The 22,281-nt window shown below is 41.8% G+C and overlaps 1 protein-coding gene across 14 annotated transcripts in view; it reads right to left on the bottom strand.

Moving 5' to 3' along the window:
• Window positions 1–11,250: 11,250 nt before the first annotated feature.
• Window positions 11,251–22,281, bottom strand: part of TP53INP1 (tumor protein p53 inducible nuclear protein 1) — a 61,750-nt gene continuing 50,719 nt past the window's right edge. For 11 of the 14 annotated variants that reach the window (XM_075125043.1, XM_048841264.2, XM_075125044.1 and 8 more), the window contains 2 exons: window positions 21,613–21,961; window positions 11,251–15,773 (listed from right to left, as the gene is read on the bottom strand). In XM_075125043.1, coding sequence (XP_074981144.1) covers window positions 15,524–15,773; window positions 21,613–21,961 — 599 coding nt within the window. In that variant the 3' untranslated portion in view covers window positions 11,251–15,523. Of the gene's footprint in view, window positions 15,774–18,359; window positions 18,394–21,612; window positions 21,962–22,281 lie in introns of all 14 variants that reach the window. The other 3 variants (XR_012666914.1, XM_075125049.1, XM_075125048.1) reach the window with 3 other exon arrangements.

The raw sequence follows: 22,281 nt of genomic DNA, 5'->3' as shown, positions 1-22,281 counted from the left end.
ATACTGCCGCCCGGGCCCTCCCCTGCGCATGCGCAAGTGCGTCCCGGCTCATCACCCCCCGTCATCGTCCCTCCCTGCAACACCCGCGCCCTACTCACACCCCACGTGCACAGCCCCCCCATGCAGCACAGGGCACCCCCAGCCTGCTGCACTCTCCAGCAGTCCGACAAGCCTCCAGAGATCAACAGTCCCCCACCCTCCCTCTCCTATGCAGCCAGGGCACCCTTGGACAGCCTTCCCTGTCTCATGTGCTCTGCCTGCCCCCACCACGGCCAGGGCACCCACTGGACAGCCTTGCCTGCCCCCAACACAGCCAGGGCACCCGCTAGGCAGCCTTCCCTGCCCCTATGTGCTCTGCCCCCAACACAGCCAGGGCACCCACTGAACAGCCTTCCCTGTCCCATATGCTCTGCCTGCTCCCAGCAGGCCATGGCACCCACTGAACAGCCTTCCCTGCCCCATGTGCTCTGCTTGCCCCCACCACAGCCAGGGCACCCACTGGACAGCCTTCCCTGCCTCCAACACAGCCAGGGCACCCGCTAGGCAGCCTTCCCTGCCCCTATGTGCTCTGCCCCCAACACAGCCAGGGCCCCACCTAGACAGCCTTCCCTGCCCCCAACATGGCCCAGGGCACCCCAACTTGCTGCTCCCAGGGGCAGGGCACAGCAGCCTCACCCCTGCAGGGATATGCAGCCTCATCTCGGGTTCCCCATGCTCCCATACAGGCACCGACCTACATACAATTCTGCTCTGCCCCAGTCCAGTACACTACACGCCAGGCGGCTGCAACTCCCAAAGGGAGGTCATTCGCCAGCAGCAGCCTCACGCCCAGCTCCACACACACACAGAGCAGGAACTCCCTACACCTCTCCCCGTCGCCTCCGGCCCGGCCCAGGCAATGCGCCCGAGATTCCTGCTCGGGGGGGTGCAGCAAGGAACAGCACAGCTGTCCCCACCGACGCCTTCCCCCTACAGCCAGAACACGCCGCAGCCCGGCGCGGAGCTCCACCCCCGGGCGGAGTCAGGGCCAGCCTCGAGCCAATGGGGAGGGAGTTAGGGCCGACAACGTGGAGCTGGCTGCAAAATGTAAACATAGAGCAGTGCGCGGCGTGGCTCCCATAACAGTGAATTTAAAATCCGGCAGTGTTCTGTTTAACCAGAGAGAAACTAGCTTACACACTGGGAGCAGGTCTTAGCCTTACCCTCACCCGAACCTTCTCCCCTCCCCAGTTTCAATTAGAGGGAGCATTGACATCACTATGGTTCAGCATCATTTGAGGTCCTTTAATTCTCATTACCCAGGTGCTGTATTACTCTGACATAAAAGCGCATGATATTTGACAGAAGCCTATGGCTAAATTTGGACCTTCTTTTTGGTCATCATGACTCTCGACATCAACTCACTCCTAAGGCAGCAGCAACTTTGAGTTCAGTGTATCTCTTGAATGTAGCAGACTTTTCCAAGTCTCTCAGTAGGAATGGTGGGCATTTAAAATGTAAAAGTTCCCAAATGTTTCAAAAAACATTAATGTATTTTTAAAAGAGCTCTCAGGTCTAAATTCCACAGAGATTTTGGATAGATGATGTAAGCGATAAGAACAAAGTTTGAGTGCAACCAGAACTCCCCAAAATTAAAAGAAATTCAACTTTACACACAGTTGAGAATACTTAAAAATTAACGTCCTCTTATCCTAGTATTTTTCTTGTCCCCCTCTCTTCCACCTTCTGTGTCTCAAGCCTTGTCTAAGCATAAAACTTTCCACATTTTAAAATCTGTTTTAAAATAGATTTAGTTAAACCAATGCAAACTCCTGTGCAGATGTTCTGAAATTGGTTTACAGCTGGTTTAGATCAATTTACCTTTATTCAGTAATTTCAGTATAAGCCAGCAATAAGTCTATTCAAGCATGGTGTACAGAGGGCATACTGATTTAAATAAATACATTTTTAAAACAATTTTGGTTAAAATGGTGCGAGCTCTGTGCATAGACAAGGCCTCAGACACCCCCTTCCTATGTATTGTTGTCTCCTTCCCCGCACCTCTGTAAACACTTCTGTTCTTCCTCCTTCCATTCTCTCCCCACCCCACCACACACACACAGTGTAATATCACATAACAAAATTACACACCATTTTCTGATATCCTAAAGGCATGACAAAAAGTACAAATATATGTACTTTTTATTCCTTTATTTTTCCATTTCAAAGAGCAATAAAAAACAGTATATTATATCAAAGGTTAAGATGTTATAATAGATTCATTGGCAAACAGACTATTTCAACATGTAGTAAACTCTTTGGAGCAGGGACTGTCTTTCAATTCTGTGTGCACAATGTTTAGTACAATAGAGCCTACATTTCTGTCCACTGCCACAATACAATAAACAATGTCTTACAGTAGTATGTGATAGATACCCAAGGCCAATGTCTTTCACAATTCTACAAAACTGCCACAGAATCTAAGCTTTCCTTTTTGACAAGTTACATTGCTAGTCCTTCTGATTGAGAAAACTTCCAAATGTAAAATCAAAGAAAAAACAATGTGGTGTTTACTCTTCACATCTGTAAGTAGCCTAAAAGCAACCTATGTGACGTGAACTCCCACTATTCATTCCAATGGAGTTAAATTTTGAAAACTAGAAGTGAGAAAATAAAATACCATTGTTAATTATTTCACGAATGATCATTTTAAAATAAGCGTTCAGTCTATGTGCTTACTACTGATAGGCACAGACAGATATTGGCAAGGATTGTATAACATTAGCACACGTTAACATACCAACTAATACATTTTAACAGTCTATGATACACAAAGGACACTGCCTTTAACACATTAGTTTTAGTTCAGCCAGACTTAACACATGAAAGGCAATATGGCTTCATAAGTCAAACCAAAGAGCCATACTTCTTTGATTCTCAATAGTATCACCTTTCTTCTTTGTCTAGATAGATACATTTGGATCCATTGACCTTTACTCATGATGGAAACACTCAGTAGTCCTACCCTAAGGGAAAACCAGTTTCTTTTGCTTCTAGTCTCAATTACATTGGAAGAAGTTGCTCTGTCAGATAGTCTTACCCTTGTCTCTATGTGGCTGAAAACCTGGTCTTTTGCCTTCAATACTAAAAAAGTTAATGGCTCCCCCAACCACGACCCTATCCTTGTTATTCTCAGTTGCTCCTCAGCCTATTAAGGAGGCACCCATTTCTATATCCCTCCTGAAAGGGTTCCTCTGCAATCCCTACACTGAGGAGCAACACCTGTTAATAACAGTGTATTAACCCTCTCCTTACCTAACACCGCATATGGTCTCACACTGACACTCAGAAAAGAGAGGACTGATTGTCTTCAAATTTTCTAGCACAAATTCACCTCTGAGCTGTGACTAAGCATGAGGAATTTCAGTTCAAGAAGTAGTTTGGGGAGTACATTCTAAGCCACTGAAAATAGGAACATAAAAATAAAATACTGAATGCTTTTCATGATCAAAATACTTTATAAATATATAACTAATTCCCACATCACCCCTATGAAGCAGGTAGAATACTATATCCATTTCATAGAGGGGGGGAAAGTGAGTTAGACGTCAAGGGACTTGCTCTAGCACTGGGTTTCTTGTCACTGCCAACACTCTAGGTCCTCTGAGCTGGGAATTATACGAAGATGTGTCTGGTTCCTGACTGATGAGAGACCAGGCTGATTCAGACAATGCTATCAAACCTGCAGCTGTAGAGGACCCTTGTCTCTTGGGGTTTTTTTCCTACAAAGGCAGGTTGAAGTTAGTTTAACGTTCACTGCTTACACTTCTCTGTGTCGTGCTGTATGATATAGTCAGTGCTGGCTGTAAGCTTCAAAGTGATAATAATTTGAGCCCCAAAGAATCTAAATTTCTCTACATGCCCCCCTCCTTATCTTGGCCATGGCTGGGACACAATGCAGATTTCCTCTCACCACCTTTAACATAGGAAGCCCCCATCCACTATTTCCCATACTCACTCCACAAACACATGCAGCAGTTCTAGACAGATTCCCTATTATCCAACCCCTATAGGTCTACACTTCTGCCCACACCGTTGGCATGGGAAAGGAATGTGGATCAAATGGGGTGGAGGATGTTGCTCCCTGGACCTTGGAGGACAATCAGATTACTATGCAGAAATCCATGGATTTGCTTGAACTGGCCCTGATCAGAGAGGGGTGGTTAAAGCAGAATTGCAAATACCCACTACTCTCCCTTTCTCTGTTTCTATGCGATGTGTAAATTATTGTCTAACAGACTTTCAGCTTTGAAATTCAAATTTAATTTCTGGGGTTACAGCTTCAAGTTAAATCTGGAATTTGGTCATTTTAGGCCGTGTTCAGTGGTAACGTTATGGCTACCCCATGAATTTAATGCAGGTAGCATATGTTGAGGTTTGTCTGCCCACTCTGAGGCCTGGTCTACACTAGGAACTTCCATGGTATTGGCTACATCTCTTGGGGTGAGAAAAATCCACACCCATGAGAGATGAAGCTATACCAACCTAACCCCTGCTTGAGACAGTGCTAGGTCAATGGAAGAATTATTATGAACCCCTCCTGCCAGCATACGTAGTGTCTACATTGAAGAGCTACAGTGATGCAGCTGCAGCAGCGGCACTGTAGCATTTTAAGTGTGGACAGACCCCGATTCTTTCTTCCCAGGTTTCAGACCCATCTCCTCATCCACAAAGTGTGTGGCAGCTGGCCCGCTCCCATCTTCCAAGTGCCACAAACCCTGGTAACCAGCAAAGATGCCCAGCTGCTCTGTTTTCCCCTCCCAAAAGGAGGTCTCTGAGAAGACCCATTATAGGAAAAATGTGAGTCTTGTAGCAATCAGCTAAATTCTCCTTTACACTGAAGTCATATTTTTAGTTATACTTACTGCTGGGACTTCTCTTTGTGTGGTGTAACAATGAGAAGGCCATGTTTTGGGAGGTAGCATTGTTTTGTGGTACTGCCCAGGACTGGGAGTCAGGAGTTCTGAATTCCATTCCTGGCTATGTGAACTTGGACAAGCTACAATGTCTCTCTGCCTCATGTTCCCCATCCATAACATAAGGATACAGCTCCTGCCTCCCAGAGATGGTAAAGGATTAGTTAGTGTATGTACAAAACTTTCAACATGTAAAGGGACATCTGAATGTTCAATATAATTTACATAGTGCCAGTTCAGTGCACAATTCCTTACAGACAAAAAGGAATTTACAATCTAAATAAAACAAAATGCAATATCAGACTGTGAGATTGTTAAAGGAAAGAAGATGGGGGGAAGGAAAGCAACTATTTTACAAATTAAGTCTTATGTTTCTTTATGATCAGGAACCAGATTTGGAGCTGATAGCGTCAGAACTGCAATTAGTACACAGTAACAAGCCACAGTTTTGCCAAATGGAGGAAAACGTGTTCTTAAGGATTATTTTCCAATCTTTATTACTATTTATGTTTTGTAAGAGGAGCAATATTTAAATGGTTAATGATAAATTGTAAGTGCTAATAGTAAAATTCGAAGGCAGAATTCACATGCCATTGAGATGTACTGGTAAAGTGCCATACAACCCCCAAGTAATATGTTTTATATAATTCAGCAACCTCAAAAAAACAATAGGTGCCTCACTGATACTAGTTCAAAAAGGCTAAAGCTAATATTGCAACAAAGGGTTGTAAATGTGGGCCCTTTCCACAATGAGAATATCTACAGTAGACAATTTTATATGTTTGCCAGCAATGGAAGCAGAACAATGCTAGACACAACTGTGGGTGGTTGTATTTTAATGTTGAGCAGTTAGCTTAATAACTGTAAATTGCCATTGGTGCAGATCCTCCAGTTGAAGCCATGATGGAAGTTGTAGTATAGATAGCTCAGGCATTCTGCCCGCTGCTCTAGACAATAGGGTGATAAAACTGCCAGTGACCAGTCTATATTAGCACTCCCACCATTGGAAATGCACTACTGTTGGACAACAGTGGGAGATTTTCACAATACCTCCATCTCTGTTTAAACTAGGGGAAATGTCAAAAAATGGCCCACTGGTGTTAGCAACATTGGGAGCCTGAGGCCCTTCCTACCCTGGGTCGGGTTTATTTTTGCACCCTGTACTTACACCAATTCAAACCTCTAGCATAGAGGCACTGTACGAGTAGCTTATGCATTTCAAACTGGAGTAAGTCACAGCTTACTCCAATGCAGTGCACCTACATTAAGGACACCAGAGCAGCTACATGATGCAAAATATATTGGAGAAAGAGACCAGCAGACAGCCAGCCCTGGCACTGGTGTTGGAACAATTTTTTTACGGGGGTGGAGTGCTGAGAGCCATTGAACAAAACTGTAAACCCTGTATGTGATGGAAACCACTTCAAGCTAGGGGGTGTTGCTGCAGTCCCAGCACTCCTAGTTCGAACATCCCTGAGCCCTGGCTTACATGGGTTGTTTATTACTGCCATGGTTTCTAACCCCATGGTGTAACTAACAGCATTATAAAGGCTGTTGGCAGCCAGTGATCCATTGTTTATATTTAAAAGACATTTTTCAAAAAATCGTCTGTTGCTAACACTGGTTCAGCTCTACTAGCTGCTGCAGGCCTTTTAACAACAATGTTGTTAAGACCTGATCTGAGCAGGATTAGGTAAAACAATGATTAAATTGGTGACAACAGCCCTTGCCCACCCTACACTAGGACTCCCACTGTTGCTTAATTTTTGTGGGACTGAACTATTGTTAGCAATGATGGAAACATTTTAGGAAGTGTACTTGGAATAGACAGGGCTCACCATAGACCAAACTCAGCACATCATAACCATGTTTGGCATCACAGTACAAAAGCTCAGGGAACACTAGAGCCATGGTATGGGTCAGCAATGGAACTGGAAAAAAGATTACTACCAGCACTCCACTCTTTGTGGCTGCGTCTCTCAATAGGACCACAGAGTAGTTGAGAAGGTATCCGCTACACGGGCCCCTGTGACCACTTCCCATCGTGGTTCAGCGGACTGTTGAGTCGATCTCTGCTCCCACAATCTCTTAATGTGACTGGGTTTTTAAACAGCTCCCCATATCCCTCCAGCCACTGGTTTCTTCTCTCAGTGGGGCTCGGAAGAGGGTTGTTGAGCAGCTCTCCAATTCACACCATGCCCTCAACCGTCTTGCCACTAGAATAGGGGAATTTCCTCACCAGTCCTGATCCTTGCTATAGGATGGCTAGGTGACTATCACATTTAGGCCAGGTGTATACTGTAGATAGGGCCTTATGGAGGTAGGATGAGATGGTGCCCTTCCCTTAATCGGCATACTATCAAAACTGAGTTTTATTAATTCACATTTCTCAGCCTGTGTTCAGTCTCCTCTATTCTGAAAGGTTAAATTGTGTTTTAAGGATGTCAAGGGGACAATGGTGTTGCAAACATGTCCTAGCATGACTTTTCCTATGATAGAAATGACTCATTCTCATATATATATATATACAGAGAGAGAGAGAGAGAGAGAGAGAGAAACCTTGACTCTCATTTGCATGTGTCATTGGATGATGAAGTGTGAAAATGGAGGTGGGTTAAGAATATGTACTAAAACTACACTATAAGAAAGCATACACTGCACGGCTGAATCAGAAAATATAATGATTAGGGATCCATTACAGTTTTAACCACTGAAGAGGTGTAATTCAAATGATACTGTGGTGATTAGAGCTATATCATAGAATCATAGAATATAAGGGTTGGAAGGGACCCCTGAAGGTCATCTAGTCCAACCCCCTGCTCGAAGCAGGACCAATTCCCAGTTAAATCATCCCAGCCAGGGCTTTGTCAAGCCTGACCTTAAAAACCTCTAAGGAAGGAGATTCTACCACCTCCCTAGGTAACGCATTCCAGTGTTTCACCACCCTCTTAGTGAAAAAGTTTTTCCTAATATCCAATCTAAACCTCCCCCACTGCAGCTTGAGACCATTACTCCTCGTTCTGTCATCTGATACCATTGAGAACAGTCTAGAGCCATCCTCTTTGGAACCCCCTTTCAGGTAGTTGAAAGCAGCTATCAAATCCCCCCTCATTCTTCTCTTCTGCAGGCTAAACAATCCCAGCTCCCTCAGCCTCTCCTCATAACTCATGTGTTCCAGACCCCCAATCAATAGCTATGGGCTTGCCTACAAAGAAAAGTTATATTGGTATAAGCTGAGGTGTTCATTTAAACAGATACAATTATGGACACTTTTATTCTGGTATAAGAAGGGCTTTTTTCTGTTTACTTTGGAAGGAGTTTAAGCCAAACTGGAAACAAAAACCCTACTCTTATTCCAGAAAAAGTGTCCATATGAGGAGCTATACCAGCATAGCTATAGCAGTTTAACTACATGGGTATAATTGTACCTGTATAACTGGTAAAAAACTTTCCTTGTAGACAGGCCTCATTATATAGCTCCTTGTTTTCCTAAGCTCATAACCCTCTATATGTTTTTTCCTTTGGGAATGAAAACTTCAACATTGTACTCTCTTAGCAAATGCATGATTTTTTTTTCCCCTGGAAATTCAGTTTGACCATTTTTGAGTTACTTGGAAAATAAAAAAAACACTCCACTGATTTTTTTCATACATAATAATTACACAGTCACAAATCATAGAACTGGGCTTTTTGAAGTTTACACTTTATTGAACAATACAACAGGTAAAACATACCTGTTCATAGGAATGATCATATTGGGTCAGAGCAATGGTCCAGCTAGTCACGATCCCATCTCTGACAGGGACTAGTACAACTAGTCCAGAAGAAAGTGCAGGAAATCCCGTAATTGCAGAGAGGTTGCTGTCTTCCCTGGGAACAGATTAACGGTGAGTATCTTCACTGCAGAGTTAATTCAAGTTACTTCCCTTGCATTTACCTAGCTCAAGTGCAAGTGGCTACACTGTGAAAATAACACACTGCTGTATTCACACTAGTAATGCACTCATTCATGTATGGCACATCCAGGTGGATCCTACCATTATTCTTTCCACTGCAGTAAGTTGAGCAGCTCTATGTATTTTTTTTCCCACTCAGGAAACTGGGGGGAGACCTTATCTGTTCTTTCTGGGCACACAGGAGGAAATATGGGAAGGCATTGGAGGACTAGCAGCACTCAAACAGAGATAGCCTGGCTCCATGCTACAGAGCAGCGCTGTTAGCACCTGATAGATTGGCTGACCGATTGTGGGTATAGGGTAAAGCTAACATGAGCATAATCTAAATTAGATGCCAACACAAGACAAGAGATTGTGTGTGGGGATAGGACTCAAGTAAGTAGCAACGCTCAAATTTACATTAACTTTGAAGCCCTATAATGTAATGAACTTTTATAATTGATTTCAATGAATAAATGCTTTCAGGTGTCAACATTCAGAAATGTATTGATAAATCTATTTTACAGGCAGATGGGGTCACTCTACCCTTGGATTAGCAGACTGCTAGTTAACTCAAGGTAAAGGCTAGTGCTCACTTATGGGGCCCAGTGAGCATGTGAAGTGTCTACACTTGCTTTCACAAAGCAATTAGATACCACAAATTAACTGTCAACTAACTCTAGATAAAAGTCTAGTGAAGACTCCCTTACAGAGGCAGCATACCCTCTACCTTGGCTTCCCAGACAACCCCTCTTTAAATGAAGTGTTTGACTCATATCTGCAAATTGTCTCTTCCCATTACAGGGTCACAAAGTCTATGTTATTTGGCTAGGGCACAGCCCAAGGTGATATGCCATGAAATATGTATAATACGTATGTTCAGCTATATGTGACCATCCGCATAAGGAGCTCATTGCTGACAATGAGTGTTAGCAATTCTCTCCCCTGCCCTTCCCCACCCCCCAAAACTCTTCTTATTGGTACTGAAAGTGGTTTAAATTGCCACTGAAAGGAGTACAAGACTTTTAGCACCATTATGTGTAATAAGGACCTAGTAGAACAATATTTTGATGATGCTTGATGTAGTGGGAGAAAGCTATTTACAGTACCCATCTACAGCAGCAGTTAAACCATTTTCAATATCAGGTGAAGGGTGGGGACAAAGGAGAGACACTCATAGGCCCCATCTCCACTAGGGTTCAATGCCACTGATGTTAACATTAGCAGAAGACACTCAGCAAATGTTAAGAACAACATCAGCTAGTCCTATATGAAGCAAGTCTAATCAGTATTGTGTTCAAAACTGCCAGCAGCCAGTGGGATGTCTAGACCAGAGTTCCCAGGGCAAATACTGGTAGGCGAAGTTAAACCAGTGGGATGTTTTTGAACATTTTGCTAGCAGAGACAAGACCATTGCTTACTGTATCCAGCAGCAATGGGTCATTTTCCTAGTACAGGCCATACCTTCCTGTATCCTTAACAGCATCTCAGAATCCTCACTTGGACCAAGATTCTGTGGCTTTTGTATGGTAATTTGGCAAACAGTTGGAGGCAGACACCCCTTATAAGGAAGGTTGGGCCATGCATCATTGGAAAGGTATCAGAGTGGTAGCCGTGTTTGTTCTCTGTCAGCAAAAACAACGAGGAGTAGTTGTAGTACCTTAGAGACTAACAAATTTATTTGAAATAAGCTTTCGTGGGCTAAAACCCACTTCATCAGATACATGGAGTAGAAAATACAGTAGGAAGATAGATACATAGTACATGAAAAGATGGGGGTTGCCTTACCAACCCCCATCTTTTCGTGTACTCTGTCTGTGTGTGTGTGTGTGTGTGTGTAATTAATTATACACACACAAAGATGAGGGTTGGTAAGGCAACCCCCATCTTTTCATGTACTATGTATCTATCTTCCTACTGTATTTTCCACTCCATGCATCTGATGAAGTGGGTTTTAGCCCACGAAAACTTATGCCCAAATAAATTTGTTAGTCTCTAAGATGCCACCAGTACCCCTCGTTTTTTCTTCATTGGAAAGGTAGAATCCTCACAGATATTTAGTATTGATTTGACGTTGGCTTGAGCGGACAGTGTAGCCACTAAAATAAGCAAAAGGAAGTTGAGTCTGCAATTGTTAGAATTGGAACTTTGTTTACCCTTTGCCATTCCCACTTATGGATACCAAGAGCACAATTTCTTTCACAGCTGCTGGAGGAGCAATTATACCCCCAGAACAGAGAGAATTTTGAACTACAAAGGTCATTTTGTAGTGATAATTGTATTTATATACAGTGTCCAAAATTAGAGCTCAAACATTTGGAATTTAACTATAGTATGGAAAAAAGATTCAGACAAGCCACTTTAATAAACAGGCCAATTTTTATTGATTGTTAAGATCATATGTTTCTTCATGAAGTGCAAGATGCACCATGAAACCAAAATACAGGAAGTTGTGTTATTAAATACACATTGTTTAAGCAATGCTACTTTTTGGCAAAGTGCTGTATTTTGTTGTTGTTCAGCTTGTATCAAACTGCCTATTCAAACTAAGAGCCAGACAACCTTTGATATCAAAAGAACTGCTACAAGTAGAGAAAGTGGCTCCAGAAAGCAGCTGCCATATATGCATAGACTGATGTACAGTATTTATCTTAACTGAAATGTCCCTTTTGAATTTTCAAGTTTGCTGTGTACAAGTTAAACCTAGAAGGCACAGGTTTGTTTACAACACATCTGTCTATTGACCGATACATACGGAAACACAGTTTCAACAAAATTAATGAATCAGCATCTGAGACAGTGCAAGGCCTCCACTTTTACAACAAACAATATGTTTTACTACTGTTCAAAAACCGTATAAAAAGCCATACAACTCACACACTACTAGAGAACAACAACAAAAAAACTGCCCAAGAACTCCAGGCACAAAACAGAACTAGTAACATAAATATGCAAGACAAAATTAACAAAAAAAAAAGTCACTGATGAAGTACTGTATATATTTCATACAATATAGCATGGTTTCCAATATTAAGAATTGAGAGGCACAGCTTTTGTGCAACAAAAAAGTTTATATCCTGAAAGATATAGGATTTCATCACTAGAAAGTTATCCAGTAATATAGTATAAAAAAAAAAAAAAGATTAGTATCTCCCACTTTTTAGGAGCAGTCTAAAATTGCTTTTACTTGCCAACTGAAAAAAGGAGGCTCCAATTCTAATGCTTGGGAGCCATGCACTTCCCCTCCACTAAAAAATTAAAGGATTACAAAACCCTTTTAATTCTGAGAGGTGGAGATTCCATCTTCCTTCATTTAACTTTAGGAAAATTAAAGCTGAAGGAAAGCAGTTATTTAGGAAGAGAAAAATTAAAGCAAGGAGTCTCCTGAGCTGAAAAGTGTGTGTGTGTATACACATATGTATGTGTGTGTGCGCAGGGAGGAGATGAAAGAAGGGCAGAGGAAAAGTGGAAATGAAAAGGTATCATACCGGAAGCAAAATTAAGATCTCCGTGAGCAAATGAGAGAGACTCTAGGAATACGAGATTGGTGAATCTACAAAATTATTCTTGGATAAATAATTGAGAGTTTCTAGCCCAGAGGAAAATATCACTGTGTATATATATGGATATGCATCACTAAAAAAAGAAGAGGTAAGAACACCAACAAAAATCATCTACATTCTGAACTGGCATTAAGCACTTAGACTCATACATAATCACTCAAAGCAAAACCTATGTTCCATATCTCTGGAAGTTTTAAAGAACAGGTTAGACTAAACAGCTTTCAGGAATGGTCTATAGATGTGATCCAGCCTAAGTGCAGGGGGCTAGACTAGATGACCTCCCAGCACTTCTAGGGATATATCCCAGTAAGATGACAGGAGTACACACAAAAGCAATGTAGATAGTGCTACATTTATAGATACACATGGCAGTTAAACTGCTAACTAAAACCAGAAAAAAATGGAGTATTTGAACAGAATTGGGGACCAGAAGGCTAACTGCTACAGGATTAGGAAGATTACGCTCCACAAGAGTTCAGCCTGCATATATTATATGCAGTGCTACTCATACTGCAAGATTACTACAAGGCATTAGGTTTTTGTATCAGCAAAATTGAAACATTTGGCCATATTTCAAAGAACATTTCATAGGTTTGAAATAATTCTTAAGCATTATTGGTCTCATCCAAACACAAAAATTAAAGCCACCCATATACACGTTTTATAGTGCTGAGGCTTTTCCACATGATTTCAGCTGGAAGACACTGTTGAATGTGACTAACATTTATATGCCTTAGCAGCAAATGCAGGAAAAGCAGTGATCACAGATGAAGCACTGGAAACAAAAGAGGAAGAGTAAAGCTTCACTAGTCTCCCCGCCCCGAACTCATTCCTTGATTTACTCAAATTTCCAAGAATTATCTATCATGGTTGATTTTGTAGTGTGGCTGTCTAGAAGAAGCTACACTATCAAATTTGGTAGCTTTGCCTTTCAAGGCATGCTTTCTTCCAGAAGATCATGCAAGATTTTAATATTTTTTGAAGAGGATGTTTAATGTTCTGTACTTTCCCCTCTCCCCCACTAGTCTATAAAATTAACATCAAGTAAGATATTTTTCTGCTTTTATGCCACATGAGCAATGAAATAGCCACTGTTAATGTAGCTCCTACATCTTCACTTTTATATACTCTCCTAGCACTGTTTAATTCTGGAAGACTAGTAGTGTTAGAATGTATTTATAATGTTATGCCTTTCATCACTTCCAGTCATGGCCACCTCAATTTTGTTCTCTCATTGGGAAAGAATTGGGAGGGGTGCAAGACCTCATCTGGAAATAGGTTTTCCATCCAGCAGTTTGTGAGCCATTCCTAATCTATCACTTGATCAATTCGAGGCAGTATCAGCAGCTCGGAAGCCCACCTGTACTCACCATCCACCAGAATAGGTTCTGCAGAAGGTGTTTCAGCTGCAGATGGACCTATTACAGAAGACAGTCAGTCTAGCCTTTTCTCCTTGGTTCAGACTACAGATAAACTAAACCAAGTTTTGGGAGGAATGTAATGGATGCATCCTCTCCCCAAAGGAAAAAGAAGAAAAAAAAAGGGGTGGGGGGGAAGAGAGCAAAGGTTGCATGATCTAAAATACTGATGGAATCTTTGGGTTAAGTGTCTATATTTAATAACCCATAGGTCTACTTTTCATTTCACTCCATATAAGGCATAAAGTTTGTCCCTCTCCAAATACCTGTAACATTTGTGCCACATCTTATTCCAGTATTATCAGGTGGACATTTTACTCTCTTCTGCTGCTTATATGAAGTACCTGACAACCGTAATTAAACTGGTTTGTTTAATGCAAGCAGATAATGTCTAATTTAGACAGAGGTGAAAGTAAGCTGGTACGCCCTGGTACGGTGTACCAGTAAGAGCCGGTGCGCTGTACCAGGACCAGCTTTCCCAGAGGGCAATTTAAAGCCCTGGGGTAGTGGCGGCAGGGCCCTGGAGCTCCAGCTGCCACTACTGCCCTGGGGCCCTTTAAATCCCCACCTGAGCCCTGCTGCCGAAGCCCTGGGGTAGCGGCGGTGGGGCTCAGGTGGAGATTTAAAGGGCCTGGGCAGTAGTGGCAGCTGGAGCCCCGGGGCCCTTTAAATCCCCGATGGAGCCCGGCCACCGCTACCCCAGGGCTTGGACAGCAGGGCTCAGGTGGGGATTTAAAGGGTTTGGGGCTCTGGCAGCTGCTACCACAGTGGAGCCCCAGGCCCTTTAAAGCTCTGCCAGAGCCCAGAGCCCCGGGGTAGCGGTGGCAGCCGGGAGACCCCAGGGCTCCTCAGTGATTTAAAGGGCCTGGGGCTCCATTGCGGTAGTGGCAGCTGGAGCCCTGGGCCCTTTAAATTCCCCTGAGCCCCGGGGCTCCCAGCCACCTCTGCAGCTGGTAGCTCAGGGGTGATTTAAAGGGCCTTGGGCTCCCAGCCGCCACTACCGCAGCTGGAGCCCTGGCCCTTTAAATCAAGATTTAAAGGGCCCGGGGACTTAAGGCCACGCCCCTTCCAGTTGAGGCCACGCCCCCTGCTCAGGACTCCGGCATACTGGTAAGTCCTCTAACTTACTTTCACCCCTGAATTTAGATTAAATCTAGAGTTATCCTTCTTTCAATAGGAGTTTAGTGACATCTACTCCAAATCCATTGGCAACTATAGCCTTTTAATGCTTATGTTAGAGTATAACTGTGTACACAGTATATACAGACATGCAAAGCTGTCAAAAGCACTAGTTATTAAAGTATATGGCTGACCCCAATAATTTTGTAACTTCATATGACTGAAGAATGCATGTTCCATCTTTGTTAGAATTTTCTTTAAAAAACCATCCTTACATCGTAGTAAAGTTAAAAACCACACTCACACACATTTCCAAGACACTGAAATATTCAAGATAACCATTTAGGACCTATAGCAAGGCATTTTTTGATACACTATATGTAAATGTGGTTTCAAACTAATGTAACACTAGTCACGATTGTGTTCAAATGATTGATGGTCAGCTTCAGATTGATCACACCTTCATTATCTACACATTAAAACAAGAGCAAGCTAAGAACAATTAACCAATAGGATTAAAACCTCAAAAGCTTTCAGTAATTGTACTGACGCTGGCAAGGCTGGTGAACAAACAATCCATTGTGCTTGATTTGCCGAGAGTGGCAATCCCTGGTAAGATTTTGGCGACGGAGACTGTTTCTGTTGAGATGGGGTCTTTCATTATGTTCTTTTATCCACTGAGTTGGACGAAAACTCTTGGTTTGTTCCAGAAAACTTGAGTGAGCGGCAAGAGTGGCAACGTAGCAATGAATATGCTGCCCCATTTCATTTCGCGCTTCCATTCTAAAATTTAACACACAAATGTTACGGTTACAGTTCAGCTAGCACTTTGAGATCTAGATAAGTTTATTAAAGGAATATATTTTCTTCTAGCTGAATGAATATAGATAGGCTTGGAAGGATTAGTTTTGTGTCAGTAAATGTCACTAAACATCAATTTCATCATGTGCGCACACACAAAAATATTTCTATCAATAATAGAAATGTACAGACAGGCAAAATAAGAAAAAGGCAAAATAAGAAAAATGCTGCTTGGAGAACTTAAGAGCCTGATTTCAGGATATTTACTGTTGACAATTTGTATTTTAATGGTTATAATGCTTTTACGTTTTGGATCTCAATGTGTAATGCCATTAAATTATTGTCTGACATCCCCACTGCCTGGCCCTTCCACCCCAATAATCTCCTGCAACTGGGAGAATTTAAATAGATAAAAATAAAAAAGTGCTAAAAATAAGCAGACATAATCCATCAAAGTTGTTTAAAAATAATCAAATTCTGCCAAGCTATAGATATAGATATTTATATAGATGTTTACACAAATCACTTCCACTAGGTGACCCTATCCTATCACACAAGGCATGAAGTTTTCTGATGTAGTTCTTTAGCACGTTTCAGGGAGTGAGTTGATAATAGGTCTGTTTCATCTACTCTCATCCTCTCTGTAAATGACTGTGCTATGTTGCCTTTTGTATTTCTGATTCAGTATTTAATCTTTTGGGCATAATGCACTTTCCAGCTTGCTATTATTCATGAACTAATGGCATAATGCCCAAAAGATCATATAATGTATTAAATACAGAAGGCAGCATGTATTTCACTATCCTCAGAAGAATTAGTAAATATTTACTAGATGTTATGGTTAAAGGTCATCTTGCACACAGATAGTTTAGGCTGTGTGAAAATAAAGGGCACTAATAAAAGATTGTTTGGGTTGCCAGCCATGCAGGAAAATCCAAACATGGTGTTCATGCATAAGACCTGGAAAGTTAGACCACTTAAGCCACTCAAGTCAGACCAGCTGTGTGAAATGCCATGGGTAACTGATATTAAAGATCTTTCTTCAGCCTGTCCTTTTGATTCCCTCATGCCACTCAAAGTCAGACTGCTGTAAAGACATCCCATCACACAGTATGAGGCATAACCAACCTATGTAAAGGTAAAATGTTTCTTCCCTCCAACCCCCACAGCCTGATGTATGGTGTTTGAGGGTTGTTGTTAAGTTTTGTAACATAAGAGCTTTCCAGAGCCAATACAAATTTTTAAAAACTTCCACAAACCTCTCCATCGAGGTGGCATGATAGTTGTGACATTACGTGTATAGCAGATGCTTTTATGGGACACGAAGTGGTAGTATGCAACTTTACCACCACCCTTTTTGGATGACTCTTATAGTTCAGGGCACAGAGATGGGGCCCTCAGGGAGTCAGTTAAGCAAATTCAGCCCTAGCATGTCTCTGTTTCCATGAGTGGAAGAACCTTACACTGTATAGTAAAATCTGTAGAGCAGAACATCCTGCTATGCCCCTGGTCTGCCTACTGCGCTCCATGCGGTCAGAGCATGTGCATGTGTACAGCTGGTACTGGAGCAGACTCCCCTGCTTCCCTGGGCTTCCGACCAGCAAAGCGTTGCAGCCAAAACACCTTCACTTTGTGCCAGCAGAGCAGCACTAAATGAATGGATTGAAGGATATGGGCCCAAGATGAATTATGCACTGAATGCCTATCCCAGAGTTACCTCCCTTTACAGATTATTACACTGACAGACAAGAGCCAGTCAGTATAATGTCCAAGTTGACATTCTGCCCTTCACTGACCCTAGTCATTTCACACTGGAATTGCTCTTATTTTTTCCTTTTATGCAGATCAACTGAACTTGCATGTCGGCTCCTGTAATTATGGCTCTACCACTGGCTACACGTGATACATTAACATGTTCTTAGAAAAAACATGTCAGAGCTGAAACTCTGAATGAAGAAAGTAATAAGGGAACTTCTGGAACAAGCACAGTTATGGTAGCAAAATACAACCACTACAACAATAAAACCATAATAGATCGGGCATTAGTAAACTAATTGTGTATGTCTTGAGCATGTTTTTGACTCATGTTATCAGCCAGAGAAGTACATCAATATCTAATACGTACATGGATTTCATATTGTCCATAACAATAAGCCACAGTGTATGTATTAGTGAGCTACTGATGTACTTTGAGACCTAGCCACCCACCCGCCTTGCCTGGGCTTCTGATGGAAGGGGAATGTAAACATAGTGGGAGATGGAGTCAGCTGACCTGGGCTCCGAGACTCACGTGAGTGTTTTTTTGCAGTGGAGATGTACCCCCAGTGACTTCACTGTTTGCACATAAAAGCTAGAAAGATTGGAACCCTAAAGATTCTTAACTGCTAAGTACAGAAGAAAATGTTGATTAGCAGTATGTTTTGCTTGTTATAGCAGAATTAGAACTGACCAAGTAACTTAAATTGACACTGAGGTTAGTCTTAAAACTGGTACAGTTTTGATATACAAGTCTATTTACAAAGCAGACCAATCAAACAAAAAGTACTGTCCCAAAGCAGTAGTACTTACTGTGCCAGTGTGCCTTAAGCAGCTTTTCCTGGCCCTACAATGTTAAATGGCCAACCATTAAACAACTAGAGACTTCAAGACAACAACATTTTACTGTATTGTCAGCTTAGTTGAACAATTATTATATCTTCTCTCAGTTACTGTTATTTCATCTCAACTTTAACCTTTTAGAGCAAGCCAGTTACAATTTTGTTCTCCAAAATAATTATCTTGTACATGAAATGATGGACAAAATATTTAGCCAAGATCCTCAAAAGGCATTTAGATTCCTAATTCCCATTAATTTCACTGAGTCTTAGTATTTAATAGCGATACTTGGGCCACATCCCCAGCTGAATGCACAGCTCTATTGAATTCAGAGGGATGCTGCTGATTTATATCAAGTGAGTATCTGGCCCTTTAATTTAATTACATATTTAAGTAGTGCTGCATTAATAAGAGGTACAAGATATAGTTCTGGAATGGCTTATACCAGCATCCCTAAATTATACAAAGCCATCGCAATAATTCAGTAGCTGAATTTGAGGAAAGGGGAAGGCAACAGATCCATCTACTCTTGAATGACACAATTCTCACTCAAATTTCACCATCTCCATTTTGCAACCATTTCTGTTAAATTGCTGCTACTGACTGTAGGGTCTTATAAACGAGTCTGTTCGGTTTTGATTATACTATGCCCATCCCCATGGTATTAGAGCACCTTACAGTTGTAACAGATTTCTTCAGAGCCCAATTTTCAGAGATGCTGGGTACCCACAGCTCCCACTGACTTCAGCCAGAGCTATGGTGCTCAGGATCTCCCAAAGAAACAGACCCTTGGTACCAAGAACACAGAGTTTCAGTGTCAGTTCCATGCTTGTTAGACACTGGCTTAGGTCGCTTTACAAAAATCACCCATTTTCTTTAAAGTGTTGCAAACCAAGAAACTACAGGTATGGGAGCTAGGCTGCCATTGAAGTCAGTGGTAATTACTTGCACATTGCTACACGCAGAACCAAACTCACCATAAGATGATCCTTGTTTATTCTTATTACAGAGGATGAATGCTAGAAGCTGGCCAAATTTCTCCAGTCCTTCTGAACAAGGGCCCCAGAAATTACATTAGTATTTCTCAGAACTTGAACATATGGGAAAAATGTGTGGGGACATACAGGAAACATTTTTGCTATATCAACAATAGCTTCTGCTACCAGGCAAATATTGCATGATAGGTTTGAGTCTGTGGTCATTCTGCATGGTTACCTCCTTTGGATTCAGATCCTAGTGCAAGAATAATTTCTGACTTTAACAAGAGAAAATAAATTGTTTATTGGTGGCCTTCCCAATTCGCAGGGTCCCAGAGCTTGGGCTGAGCCCAAATGTCTACACGGCAGTTGAATAGCCCCTTAGCCTGAGCCCCATGAGCCTGATTCTACTGGCAGAGGCCAGTCATGGGTTTTTAACTGCAAAGTCGGCATACCCCCAGACTTCCTGTGACCTGAACCTTGGATAAAGATCACATTTTCCCCCCACTTGGGTTCCTAGTCTCTGCAATTGAGTTAGTATTTCTCCCACCTCAAAGGGTGGTTGTGAAGACATCATTAATGTTTGAGAGGCACTTTAGATACTACAGGGGTGGGCACAATTACCTTTTATCATTTTTATTGCTCTCATCTGGTTTAGAAATCCTGATCTATGAGGAAAAGTTAAAAAACTGGGCATGTTTAGTCTTGAGAAAAGATGACTGAGGGGAGATCTTTATCACTCTCCTCTTCAGAACAGCACTTAAGAGGAGGTAAGGAGGGTGTAAGGAGGGTGAAGACACGTTGTTCTCCGTGTCCACTGAAGGTAGGACAAAAAGTAATGGGCTTAACCTAAATTTTCCTTGCTGCAGATTAAGTATTAGAAATTTTTCCTAACGATAAAGGATAGTTAAACACTGGACTAGGTTTCCAAGAGAGGTTGTGAAATCCCCATCATTGGAGATTTTTAAGATGTTAGACAAACACCTTTCAGAGATAGTCTAGGTATTCTTGGTCCTGCTTCAGCAAAGGGAACTAGATTAGATGACTTCTGGAGGTCCCTTGCATGCCTACATTTCTAGGAAGCACCTAGATCGGATAAAGAACGACGAGTACTTTTGGCACCTTAGAGACTAACAAATTTATTAGGGCATAAGCTTTCGTGGGCTAAAATCCACTTCATCGGATGCATGCAGTGGAAAATAGAGTAGGAAGATACACACACACACACACACACACAGAGAAAAAAATCGGGGTTGCCATACCAACTCTAACGAGAATCATCAATTAAGATGGGTTATTATCAGCAGGAGGAAAAAAAAACTTTGGTAGCGATAATCAGGATGGCCCATTTCAAACAGCTGACAAGGAGGTGTGAGTAACAGTAGGGGGAAAATTAGCATGGGGAAATAGTTTTTAGTTTGTGTAATGACTCATCCACTCCCAGTCTTTATTCAAGCCTAATTTAATGGTGTCCAGTTTGCAAATTAATTCCAATTCTGCAATTTCTTGTTGGAGTCTGTTTTTTAAGTTTTGTTGTTGAAGGATTGTGACTTTTAGGTCTGTAATTGAGCGTCCAGGGAGGTTGAAGTGTTCTCTGACTGGTTTTTGAATGTTACAATCCTTGACGTCTGATTTGTGTCCATTTATTCTTTTGTGTAGAGACTGTCCAGTTTGGCCAATGTACATGGCAGAGGGGCATTGCTGGCACATGATGGCATTTATCACATTGGTAGATGTGCAGGTGAACAAGCCTCTGATAGTGTGGCTGATGTGATTAGGATCTAAATTTGTTAGTCTCTAAGGTACCACAAGTACTCCTCGTTCTTTTTGCTAATACAGACTAACACGGCTACCACTCTGAAACCTAGATAGGATAGTCTATTGTATCAGTTGTGCGAGTAACTTCATCTGACTTCAACAGAAATGGAGTGTACAACTAATGGGATAATTAGGCCCCAGAAGTATTAATTACAATGCCAAGACCGGACATCTGATTATTCACTCCCAGCATGGCCACCATGTACAAGAGTTTTAAAATCAGGCATAAAGCTATGATCAGCTTATCTTAAAATGTTGCAGTATTTGTGCTTTGTTCATTTTCTTAAAACTGAAGCTTCTAATTAATTCTTCAGGCATTTGGGCTTAGCAAGTTGTAACCAGGTATTTTTCTGTACTCTTTTGCACTCGGCAGTAATTCATGACTTATGTATTTACATCATATTGCCAACAGAAAAATAAAAGAGACTTACCTTGGACTACTTGGATTATGAAACTCCTCATCTCCACAGCTAGTCTCATTTAGACTGTGACAGGTATTATGGACAGCATATACAGACATGCTGGGATGTTCAATTAGAAGATTCTCCATAGGACTGGTTTCCACCTTGATAGTGGTTAATCCACCTGCAGTAAAACATGGGGGAGGGGTAATAAACCAGCTCTCCTCCATGGGACATGAGTCAAACTGGATGAAGCAAGACTCGCTGGCATCAGCCAAACACTCTAAGGAAGTTGGTAAACAAGAAAAGACTGGGGAGTGGTCAGCAGCTGATGTTTCACTGATGTCTGCTTCTTCTGTTGAAAAGTTAGTGCAAGTGTCTAGTGGAGGTTGTCCATTGTTCCAGTTGCCACAGTTGAGATGAAGTCACAACAGATAGGTGATTGCAGGAGATGGAGATCAGCAAGTTCATGTGCAGCAAGTAGAGAATAAAAACAAACAAAAGGTCTACCATCAGCATGTACACAGACACTTTACAAACAAACAAATAAAAGGGAGGAAACGTTTTCCCAAGTCAGATATAAAAATCAAGAGTATTGCCAGAAAAGTGATACAATTGTGTAATACAGATTGCTCAGTGTTAAATAAATACTATCCGTACAAGTAGTTCTACTATGGTCTGAACTTGTTAGTCTTATGA

The sequence above is a fragment of the Caretta caretta genome, chromosome 2, assembly GCF_965140235.1.
Source record: "Caretta caretta isolate rCarCar2 chromosome 2, rCarCar1.hap1, whole genome shotgun sequence".
Lineage (NCBI taxonomy): Eukaryota > Metazoa > Chordata > Testudines > Cheloniidae > Caretta > Caretta caretta.
The sequence above is the reverse complement of the archived record's forward strand: the minus strand, read 5'-3'. Positions and strand labels throughout refer to the sequence as shown.